At 40.2% G+C, this 12,719-nt stretch overlaps 1 protein-coding gene across 4 annotated transcripts in view; it reads right to left on the bottom strand.

Moving 5' to 3' along the window:
* The window catches only part of gria4a (glutamate receptor, ionotropic, AMPA 4a), a 107,657-nt gene that overhangs the window by 14,531 nt on the left and 80,407 nt on the right, over positions 1-12,719 (bottom strand). For all 4 annotated transcript variants that reach the window (XM_035154782.2, XM_035154783.2, XM_035154785.2 and 1 more), the window contains exons 14-15: positions 5,636-5,834; positions 279-526 (exon numbers count right to left, since the gene is read on the bottom strand). In XM_035154782.2, coding sequence (XP_035010673.1) covers positions 279-526; positions 5,636-5,834 — 447 coding nt within the window. The remainder of the gene's footprint in view (positions 1-278; positions 527-5,635; positions 5,835-12,719) is intronic.

Raw genomic sequence — 12,719 nt, 5'->3', positions numbered from 1 at the left:
AGTCGCTGCTGCAGGGTGAAATCATCCGACGAATTAAAAACAAATTGTATTTTCTTTTTTAGTTGTCTTTAGAGCCTCAAGCGCTTAATAGTTGTCAAATATCAAAACCGAAATTCTCAAATTCTCAAATTGAACACGAGATGTTTTCACCTGACAGCAGTGACGGGTTAATCTAGGTGCAGTATTAAAGGCACAGCAGGGTAGGTGGAATATCGCAGCAATAGTGGCAACAGCATCAGCTTTGTTACTGTCGCCTATTGTTACACTATTCCACCCACCTTAACTGTGAGCCTTTCGGTGTGGCAATGCCATATCCTTTGGAGTCCAGGTTGCCCCCGACTTTCATGGTGTCGCAGGGCTTGCGCTGCTCCGTGTACTCGTTCATGGTGGACTCCAGGAGGAAGGCGTACTTCCCCTTGGACTTGCGGACCCTCGCCACGCCCTCTGCCGTGGTCTTGGTGAAGACAGTCGGCTCGGCGGATTTCATGTATGACCACATCTTCTCGTATACGGCTATTTTGGACCTCTGGGGTGGCAGAGAGGAAAGAGGGGGACGTTAATTTTGGAATGAATGGGCCTCATTTGCTCACATACAAGATAAGATAAATAATAACCGATAAATAATAAATTTAAAAGTAAATTGAATAAAAATAAAGATAATATGTTCACAATATACACCTTCACTACAGGTGGGAATATTTGGAATAGCGAGGTATGGTACACAATATAAAATGACTACACAATACACAATGATTATGAGTATACAAATTAATAATTGGGTGTAATTTTGCACTTAATATAGTATACAATTTATAAAGATGTACACGTATAAATTCACAAGTATACAATTTGATATGAATAAAAAATGATGATGTTATAAAAATATAACATATAAATATAAAATTCTAATTGTGGGCTTTGGTCTTACAAAAACCCAATTTGAGTGTTAGGACAATCACACTAATCATATAGCACGATAATCAACTATTTCTATATGTAGCCAAGTATCTTATTCATCTGTGACAGGAGCATTCTTTTAAAAACACATCAACTCATTTCCCTGAACACTACCACTGTGTCCCAGGTTCTGTGCACTGTCCTGCTGCTGTGAATGCTCAACATCTAAACGTGGATCAATCCGCTACTGACAAATCCAGCCAAATCAAGTGTTTATTCCTGAGTGAATAAATTAAAACTCCAGCTGTTTAAGTACAGAGCTTAGAAGCAAAGCATTTATATACGTGGCCTGCTTGAAAAGATTGGTGTCTTCAGTAGGAAGAAATGAGCTTGCGTGGCTGAAGGCCACAGACAGGAAAGGGACATTTTAAAATGTTAAGAAATAAACTAGGGCATTTTGGGCTTTTTTGGTGGGATTTGCTGACCCTAAGAATAATACACAACTAGGTCTGGCCTGTTATTGTTGACGCATCCATTCTGTGTGTAGAATTATGGAAGGACATTCACACCTCACTGGTTCCCACAGCAGGTTCTCTAACCACAGATTTGATTATTCAAATCATCTCTGCTGAGACAAATAGGAGGAGATGAAAACAAAGCGGCCTATTCATTATGTTGACACAATGACAATGACACTTAAGGCTGCTTATTGATTAGACACTTGTATTCTTTCTGTGGATAGAATCAACAGTCCAGTACCGTGATCTTCATGATGAAGAGCAAACCGCTGAGGCTTTTGAATATTACAGCGCTGATGGAGGGTTGTGTTGTCCATCTTCCATTTTGATCCTCATATACTGGCATTTTTAACCACAATTAAAATGTACCACTAAGTTTGCCTTCACTTTAAAGGAGCTTATGACTGGAACAATGTGTGTGCAGCTATGAATTTGGTCACCTGTTCTCCAGAGGACAATCTGTTTAGCATGATGCAATAGATTGTGTTATATTGTGTGTATACCATGAAATGTGTATGTGTACTATGTGAGTAAAAAATAATTATGCCTAAACAGTGACTTTATGTATTTCAATTACAATAACTTGAGAATGATTTGATTAAATAATGTTAAATAAATATATACATTAAACGCACAATTTATTAAGTGAAATCACTCACGTTATATGATTTATTCACACTAACTCAACATGATAGAAAAACACTTCATTAATGTGACCCTATACATGGAACTTATGTAATAAAGTTACATGGAAATTTAATATGCAACTGAAATACATAGTCAGTAATACATTTTGTTAGAGTTTGTGTATATACAGTTCTGTGCTAATGTTTACATGTGAGTGAGTGAACTGAGGTGTTTGTGCGTGTTTGTGTCCCCTTTGCAGTTAAAGCTGGGGTAAGCAGTTTTAATCCAATAGACTTTTTGTCAAAATCTGATAAAATCTCCTCAGGCAGCGCCAGCTGCACGTTTAGGGTGAAGGGGCAATGGGAGCTAAAGGGAGGTCTCTGAACCAGAAACAGCCATTTCTATGGGAACAGACCTAAACGGTTTACGCTGATGGTATACTAATCCTCTTTCTTGGAGGGATTTATGAATAAAACATGTGGAAACACCACCTGTAACATCTCAAATGAGATAATGTGATGATTCCTCTGCCTGACCACGACATGAAACAGTGGCCTCAGATAACAAACACCACCATAGCTGTTTACCAATGTAACGGCTACTCTTTGCTAATGGAAATGTTGCCCTTCATTTTCTGCTGTTCACATTTGGTCAGTATTGTGTCGTCCCATTTGCTAATGTTTGTGGTGGCTAATTCCAACTTTTTGAGATGTGGGGGTTGAGCCTTTGAAGGAGCAGTGAAGAGAGGGCTGTTTTATTTTTTTTAATTGTTTTAGTTCAAATACCAACTGCCATTCCCCAGAATTACTTACCCCATCTTTAATTGGGGATTGGATTGTCCAATTGGGGACACATACAGATTTTGGTGTCAGCTGTTAAGGTTAGTTAGGTTCAGGTAAATCTCCAGAAGTATGTAATGTCCCTGAAAGTGATGTGCGACAATGTGTGTGTTTGTGTGTGTGTGTGTGTGTGTGTGTGTGTGTGTGTGTGTGTGTGTGTGTGTGTGTGTGTGTACTCAAGAGTGAAAATAACAAGTAGAGGAGTCAAACTGTCATCCTCCACAAGCGTCCTGTTTCCCCTTCTCTCCTGGTGATAAAGTGTTATTCTGTCTCTGCGAGCGACAAGCCATGGCCTCAGCCACTGATACCAGCACCCGGGGAAGGGGTGTGTGTCGCTATTGCGTGACGGACACCTATCCCATAAAATTGTAACTCATATCTAAGAGGACCATCGGGCCCATCTCTCTCTGTCCTTTCTTTCTCTTTTTTATTTTTTCTGTCCGTCATCAAATCCCTTCTCACCATCCCCTTCTTCACTCACAGCCTCAACATCATTCTCATTGATCAAATCCATCCATCCATCCATCCATCCATCCATCCATCCATCCATCCATCCATCACCTCGTATTTTCTTCATTTTTTTTTACATCCTTCAAAATATGCATGCTTGTTTGAGTGTTGCTTTGTGCATTCTGTGTATATATCCTCCTGTGTATGTGTGTCTGCGTGAGAGTGAGAGAGACGACCATGGCTGTGCGCACATAAAGCATATATAGCAGCATCTGGCCTCGTAGGGATGGACGTGTGACAATCTCCAGATTCTTTCAAAATGAGTGAGGCTGTGAAGGAGGAAATGGATGCTGCAAGTCACCTTCAGGCATCCGAACACTTACATATACGTGAACTTGCATTTGTGACTTGTGTCACAAATGCAAACACACGGTGCATATGTGGCTAAATGTGCATACATAAATGCTTGCATCCTCACACACACACACACACACACACACACACACACACACACACACACACACACACACACACACACACACACACACACACACACACACACAGATAATTAATGGCGGTGGCGAAGCCCTCTCAGCTGAGGGAGAGTAAATTGCTTTTTCACCCTCCACAGATTTCAGCCCGCTCGTTATGTTGATGATGCCAGAGCCGCTCACAGAAGCACAAACTGTCTGCTAAAACGTCCCTCCTCCCCCCTCTGCAGCCCCCTGCGTCCCCAGATACGCACACACAAGCGCGCACGTGTTCACAAAGCATAACTGTAAATTGGTAAATATACACACAGGATGCATGAGCACACAATTGATTCTGAATAGTCCTACAAAGCATGACTATGTGGTGGAGCAGATTTGTCTGTGAGCAAGTAATGATGCTGGTGTTTTGCCGGTGTCTGCAGAAAATTCTGTCTTCATCAGCACTGTGCGTTCGTGTGTGTGTGTGTGTGTGTGTGTGTGTGTGTCTGTATGTCTGCATTTGTTTATTGGTAACTTATGTAATTGCAATCCACATGGGTGAAGAGGTCACTGGGTGAAGTCACTCCAGGTCTCCTCTGGACCACTTCCATCCACTCTGCCATCATTTCCTGCTCGACACTTAATTGTTGACATCCCCCTGTAGTAGCTGTATTCTGCTGCACCTCTGTAGACCACCACTACTTCACTGCTCTACACTTTCTGTCATGATCATGATTGCTTTATTTTACTTCCAGTAATTCATTGAATTGATTTTAAGAGGCAAGTGGCCCTTTTCTGTCAGGGCTCCCACTCTAGGGCACAATCTCTGCAAGGAGATCCATCAGGCAAACTCCTCTTTTAAATCTCTTTATAGGTGAGCTTTCTCCTAGTTCTGATTGTATACTCTATTTTTATAAATTTTATGATGTTTTATTTTATCTAGCTTTTACTATTTTTCTCATCTGAAACACTTTATATTTTAGCATCTTTGCTCTATTATCTTCAATTTGATTTTAAATGTGTCCTACTATTTGACTATATAATCATGTGGTACTTGTAAAGCACCTTGTAAAAGTGTTTTAAGTGTGCAATAAAGTTTAGCATTATTATTATAGTTATTATTATTTGACAGGGCAGTAGTGAAACTAAATGGAGTATGGTAAACAACTGTCGATCTAGTGTGGAGAATTGTCATCAAAAGCAATAAAGTCCCAGAAGGGTCCTCCTTACTATTCGGTATACTCCTCAATATTATCTTATTGTAAACTCTCATAGAGTCATCAAAAGAAGTCAAGGGCAGACTTTTAAGCTTTGCATCATTTTCAAATGTCCTGTCTTTCAAATTTAAAGAGAAGAGTCATTCATTCAATCCCCACCTCCCACCTGGACAATTGTGAATTAGTGAACATTAGTCTCTCGTCCTTGTCTCACCTAGAGTCTGAGCTGAATTCTGCTGCTTGGCCTTTTTACTGGCTTCAATAGAGGAGACAGCATCTCCCTTTATATTTGCTTCATCTTAATGGCAACAACCACTTATTTAATAATATTATCCAGCGCGTGGATAATAATGCAATTATGAAAATGGGGAAGAGACGGAAGAGGCATTCTCTGGCAAAATCATTGTGTACCATGACATTTTTAACACAATCCATATAGTGCATGTATGAAAACAGCCAAAGACACCAACAGGGATAAAACTACTTCTCTCCCTGGTCTTCTGAGACTTTTCTGCTTTTTCTGTAGCCTGAGCTCAGAAGCAAATTAACTTGACTTAGTGAAAGCCTGTAATCTCTAGAGGAATCAGGTAAATGAGCAGAATGTGATGAGTCCCTACCCTGAAGAACTCCTTGGTGGAGCCTGAGTCCAGTGTCCCGTAGGCTATCTCTGTCTGTTTGGCCAAATCCTCGGCACTCTCTATGGGTGAGACCATCCTCTCCACGGTGAGGAAGGCTGCCAGGTTGGCCGTGTAGGAGGAGATGATGATGAGGGTGAAGAACCACCACACGCCTCCAACGATCCGTCCAGACAAAGACCTGGAGAGAAGACAGAGCGAAGAGGGGAGTCAGAGGTGGAGAGAGACGGAAGGTTAGAGGGAAGTGGTTTGAGAGAACAGGAGAGATGAGAAGATTTAGGAGGGAAGGAATTGCAGATGAGAAATTAGCAGTAGAGAATGAAGTGAAAGATGAGAGTGAAGATTACAGGGATAAAAAGAAAATCAAGGGTAGACAGCAGGGGAAAAAACAGAGGGAAGAAAACGTAGTTGAGGTTAGTTCCTGAATCAGAGATATGCAGCACAATACATTGTAGTTTCACAAAGCATTTTCCACACCACTGTGTGTATGACTGTGAAAACGACAGCTCTGCCAAAGCAATTGTCTTTCAACAACCAATTCAGCACCAACAATAACATGAAACAGATTGTAATCGGGACGCTCCTCCAACCTCAATCTCTCTTTCCCTTTTTTCTCCGTGTTTACTCTCTTTATCTACCAATTGTGAGCAGAAGCAGCAGAGTAAGTGGCAATTCATTCTGTTTACATGAACTTGTTTTCACTGAGTAAAAGGGAGGAGAGCGAGCAACATTGAGCACATTAGAGGAAAAGGAGTGGATGATTGGAGAAGGTGGCAAAATGTAAAGTTTTCTTTTCCTAAGTGCCGCAGTCAATAAAAGGCCATGAAATTCTAATGGACACAAAGAGCGACATAAAACAACCAGGCTTTAGAAAAGGAGAAAGACTGTGAAGAGGGATATCGGGCCAAACATATGCTAACAGCTCATCCGTTTTCTTTTAAGTATTAAAATGTAAAAGAGTCGCAGAGAGTGAACAAAGTTTTCATTCACAATTTATTCAGAGTATGAATAAACATGTGTTGGTCATGTTCCTCATAAAAACCTGCTTTTTGGAAATGTTTCATTTAACTTAATTTTCCACTCTAGGTCCAGAAAGTCAAAGTTTAATACATTCTGTGGCTACTTGACCGAAACAGAAACGAGCTGGAAACACAACATTGACATATTGTCATCTTCAAGGTTTAGTATTTACTATATTTGTAAAACACCTCTCTTACAAACAATGTAACACAAAATGCTTTACAAAAAAAGCCAAACAAACAATTCCCACCACCCATTCACTCACCCCATCCACATAGAGAGCAAGACAATATGAACAGGAACTGAGAAAGACCAAAGGCAGGTAGAGAAAGATGAAAATAATAAAGAAATGATAATAAAAAGTAGGGTGTTAAAATGAAAACAATAAGTAAGAAGAAGACACAAGGGCTGATGGGAGAGGGTTGGATGTATGTTTCTCAAAGTGTAGCCTGCTCTTTCTATCTTCTACAGTATTACCAAACCTAGGTTTAATCTGGATTATTGTTTCTGGCTACCTGGCAAACTTTACTCCAAAGTTCACTTTCTTGTATCTTGTTTTTTATTTTTATTTTATGTCTCCACCAGGTCCTGAGGGAAATATCAGTCTATTTAGCCACTAAATGGTGCTGTTGGGCTGGTGGTGGTATAAAGTGGGATTCCATGGTGATTGTTGATGCTATGACGGCTATGAGATTGAACCAAGACAGTGACAGTGTGAGACAGAGGAAATGATAAGCTAAAAGATGCTCAAACAAGTAAACTGGAGAACCATGTGATAATTATCTATTTGGTAGCTAAGTACCTTATCGTTTCAGCCCTGTTCATTTGTTTGTTGGTTTGTTTGGATTATGTGTCAGGAGAGAACCCATTCAATTTTGGGTGTGGATCTGGATCTAGTGAATTTAAATGCGGTTTCATCAGGGGACTGTTTGGCCTTGGTGGAGGTATACAGTATGCTACTGAGTGGCATTCTAGTCTCTACATGTGACTCCTTTCATTCAGAAAATTAGGCATAAACGTTTTTCGGACAGGAAGCTGGTTCGGTGATACGTCCACTCGGCTGTGAAAGCAGTGATACGTGAGTAACTTTTATGAGGGCCTGGGTTTTAAGGAGTGTGTGCTGGAGAGAGCAGAGAGAGAGAGAGAGAGAGAGAGAGAGAGAGGTGCAGCGACGCCTGACTCCGCATAAATTGTCGCCCTTTGGAGCAACTCATTCTGCTGCTCTTCAAAAGCTGGTACACCTCTTAATCCTCTCTCTCTCTCTAACACACACACACACACACACACACACACACACACACACACACACACACACACACACACACACACACACACACACAAACACGCACGTAAATATGAATTGATAGCGTTTGTCCTTGAAGTATTGATCTGTTTACCTGAACTAATGAAACTGGCGTACACTGTGATGGATGCAGTTGTGAGGTGAAGTTTTATACTTATTAGGAGACAGTGCAATAATTTTTTTTCCACCGAGTGAAAATTTGTGATGGATTGATAGATTAAAACCATTAATTTAATTATAGATTTGTTTGTGTTTTTGATGAATATTACGGTAATAATAACAATGCTAATGACATTTAAAAATATATATATAATGTAAAAGATGAGGAGGAGGACCAAGAAGAAGAGGAATTAGAGGAGGAAGAATTTAAAGATCGGCATATTGAGAAACTCATTTTCATAGGTTCTAGAGGGGCGTGCTGATTGGTTAGTTGGTAAACACGCTGTGGCAGCATTTTAATCTGACCTGATGGAGTGAGAGTGGGATTTGAGTGGACATTTACAGAGAAAGAGAAGGGGGGGGGGATGCAAAGCAAAGCAAAAGAGGACGTTGAGAGTGTAGACAGAACAGAGGAAGAAAAAGAAAGAGATGGAGAGACTGCTGAGAACTTGCAGTTATTTGTGTACATAACAGTGAAGGAGTGCCACTTAAAATGTCTGTAACATGAAGCAAATCTGCTGAAGTTGATCAGCTTATAGATCACTAATCAAGTGAGATCTGTCTTGTGTATTTGACCCATTAAAACACTATAGGAGCATTAGGCAGCTACAGTGCAGAGTCTGGGGACCATCCCTGTTTCTTTGTTCAGTGATAAGAGTTGAAACACTTTTACGCGTCTATTTTTCGTAGTCATAAACAACATAAAACAACAATTTATTTACTAGCTAATATACACAGATAAGTGGACATAGTATGGTAAAACACTGTCATATACTGTATGTCTGAGTTTCATTCCTGCCTGTCCTGGGACTGTGACTCTGCCTGAGGTTTCCAAGTTTTTTCCCACTGTTAAAAGTATTTTTGGCAGATTTCCCCTCACCCTTCTCCAGGGTTAAGAGCAGAGGATGTCACACTTTGTACAAATTGTGTGAAACTGTGATTTGTGAATATCTACAAATAAAATTTGATCAATGATTGATTGATAATAGTAGTAGTTAAATTAGACATACCTTTATAGATCACCTGTAAACACTGTAAATTAATACATCTGAATACAACTACATATAATGCAAGTGTCCAGAAGGACTCTCACATGAATACAACAATAATTTTTGTTTTTGAATTTCCCGTTTGGATGGATGCAGTAGGAGGAAATCACACTGAATTTTCTAACTGTTCAATAGTGAATATAATAGTAGTAGCCCCTGAATTTGTAGAGATGACTCAGAATTTGAAGTTTGACTGTAAGAACATATGAATATTGTCGGTATGTAGACACCCACTGGAAACAAATCTTTTAACAAACCTGATTAAGTGTAAAGGATGAACAGAATAAATTACTTCATATGAAAAGTAAACACTGTTTGTTTCTAGCTTGACCCATGACTAATTAGGTCATAAACCTATAGCAGCTGAAGGCATACAGTGCATTTTAAAACAAAACAATTAGGACAACATTACATTAGACCAACTTAACCCGACATGAATTCCCCTCAAAACGCTTTCAAAACACAAAACTACATGTTTCAATGTAAGTTCACGTAAGGATTTCAGAGCAGAAATGAATCCTGACTGAATAAATCGTGGTGTGAATAAAAGCTGATGTGCTCATTAGGGGAGATCATATTGTACGTGGCTGATTGGAGCTTTTTATCTAAGACTGAGCAGTTAAAAAGCTCCTGCGTGTGTCAGACGCATGAAAGACGACTATTCTACAGAGAACAGGAAGATGGATTGGTTGAGGACAACATGATGAACAGCATGTCTACTTCTGAATGTGCAGTCCTTGATTTGTGTGTGTCTGTGTGAGTGTGTGTGTGAGTGTGAATGAAAATAAGAGACGTGGGTGTTTGGCCTTGCAGCGAAGTCGGAGAACATGCTAACCGAGGCCGATGCAGCATGTTTGAATCACACGAGCCCACACGTGAGAGCAGCATGGAGGCATGCATGTGTATGATTGTGTGCGTATGTGCACATATATTTTGCTGTTGCACATCACACATGCATTTCAGTGTACGTGGATGAGCTTCTGAAGTGACGTCCTTGATTTTTAATGCTGTGTGAGTGTGCATGTGTGTTTGAGGCAGTGCAGCCTGTGCTTGTAGTTGTATGGAGTGTGTGTGTGTGTGTGTGTGTGTGTGTGTGTGTTGGTATGCAACAGGAGAGTCCTTCTATAGCAGGTCATGTATCATCTATGATAGCCAACAGATTGCCTTTGCAATCCTCTGTGTGAAAGATTAATGGCATGCTGTTCCTCTTTCCTACTCCCACAAACACAAACTACACACACACATGCACGCCCACACGCACACACAGCTCTGAGCTAAAGAATGCATATAGATTTTTCAAAGTAAAAGTGTAAAGACAAATTTTGGCTGCGTGTTTGCATTTTATTCTACAAGTGTTTTCTTTTTTAATGAGAATTAATGAAAGACAAAATGATGATTCAATATACTACACCATTAAAGCCCAGGTTTCAAATCCTGACAGGACACAGTAGCATTCCCGTCCCTCACTGAACAAAAAACTGTGTGTGTGTGTGTGTGTGTGTGTGTGGGGGGGGGTTATAAGAGGAAAATAAAGCAGGTGTTAAAGCTGTTAGTTATTGAGATAACATATGTTGAACTTGTTCGAAAACAGTTTAAGATTGTTCAACGAAAATTAGTAATACAAAAAAAGGGCCACTTTATTTACACTTTTTCTCTAAAATCAAGCACTTTATTTTAAGATTTTACTATAGTACTTATTTACAATCCCTCCAGTTCAATGTGAAAACAATAAATATTGTTAATACATGATTGCATTGCACTTTGTTCTTTGGTTTGACAGTCAGTTGTTGATCTCACACAGATTTTTATAGATTTCATATTTCAATATATATTTCACTGAATCATAACTGTAGTTAGACATTATGATGTCCTTAACTTTTACCTTTACTTAAACGGTCCTGAATGCGGACCTCTCTGAATTGTAATATCCCTGTGGTAGAATGCCATAGTGCTACCATGTTAGCAATAGCATTGGGTTCAACGTGTCACTGTGAGTGAATGACATGGCTGTTTCATTCAGTTTGGAAATAATCCCAGACATTCTAAAGCAGTTCTATGTACAAGTAGCAATTACTGTTAACGGAGAAGAAAGTCAACCTATCTTGTCGTCCATCAAGTTTTCTTTTATCCATGAGAAATAAAGTGATCATGTTTTCAAACGACGTCGGACACACCAGACATGGAGGATGTCATGCTCTGCAGTTGATTATGTAAATCAGGAGCTTGTTAAAAACTCATTTCCCTGTTGGCTAAGACATGCCAACAGGGAAATGCAACACTTTGTTGCTTTGCTTTCTGATCAGGGAGCAAGATGTGTTCTGACAAGTGCTGGTGACGGACATGTTAACAAATGTGGAGATTGTCAGTTAGTGTCTGATGTTGGGTGAAAGTTAGACATGAATGTTTGATTAGGACACAATGAAGGGCGGTGAAAATGTTTTTATCTTCCTTGCTCTCTTTCACGGACCAGAGGTGAGAAATAAAGTGAATTGAGTGATTGATTGAAACAGTCAGAGGGGCTCTACAGTAAATGGAGGCGGAACAAAGGGGGTGAAGGCAAACGGACACACATGAGGGGGAATCAGATTAAAGATTAAGTGCAGCAGGCGGATAATGAAAGGTATAATCAAAAAAAGTCATGCAGAAAAGCTACAAGACACCAAGAGAGAGTGGATCAGAGAGAAGATTGTTCATGGGATTTATATACGAGGAAAAAAACAACTGGTAAAGTTCATAAACACAGGATTCACATGGTTCTAATAAGTGACCTTGACAGTAATCATTAATTAGTCAGGGAGCTTCAGTGTTAGTTGGTCATGCCATTAGCTGGATCTGTTGCTGCCATTAACTATTAAACACACCCACGGCCCTTTAGTCAATACATACACATGACACTCACAACACACACACACACACACACACACACACACACACACACACACACACACAGAGCGAGAAAGTGGAGGAGAAAAGAGCAGAGAGCTGTAATTTCAGACGTTTATTGACAGAGACGGATCCAACCCCCCCTGGGATGTTCTCTGGTGATCAGGTTTACCTCTCTCTCAATCTCTCCTGCTTGCTCTTGGTCTTTTCTCCACGCACACACTGTCATTTGTCTCTGCCACCTATTCACAGACAGTTTTTTAAAAATTCAAGCCCCGTCGCCTCAAGTGTCCGTCACTTTATGTTCCCACCCCCCCTCTGGGCGGTGACCAGGTCAATCGGCGATATTAGAAAGCCAAATGGCTAGGATGAAAAGATGACAGGTGGGTGGTGCAAAGTGCCACCTCAAGGTCACTGACAATCCATGTGTGTGTGTATGAATGTGTTTGCTTCTGCTCTCTGCCATTACCTTCTGCTTGACTGAAAAGGCGATGGAAAACACAAGGCAGTGGGTTTGTATGAGACAGTGCATGTACCTTATGTGTCTTGGGGAAAGAAAATGTACGTGTGTCATGGGCAAGATGTTCACTGTAACTTCTGCTAGTGGAAATGTCCATTCTTTTACACTGCAAAGTAGCAGGAAATGACATCA

Source organism: Hippoglossus stenolepis, chromosome 4, assembly GCF_022539355.2.
Source record: "Hippoglossus stenolepis isolate QCI-W04-F060 chromosome 4, HSTE1.2, whole genome shotgun sequence".
Classification (NCBI taxonomy): Eukaryota; Metazoa; Chordata; class Actinopteri; order Pleuronectiformes; family Pleuronectidae; genus Hippoglossus; species Hippoglossus stenolepis.
This window is presented reverse-complemented; position numbering and strand designations above follow the sequence as displayed.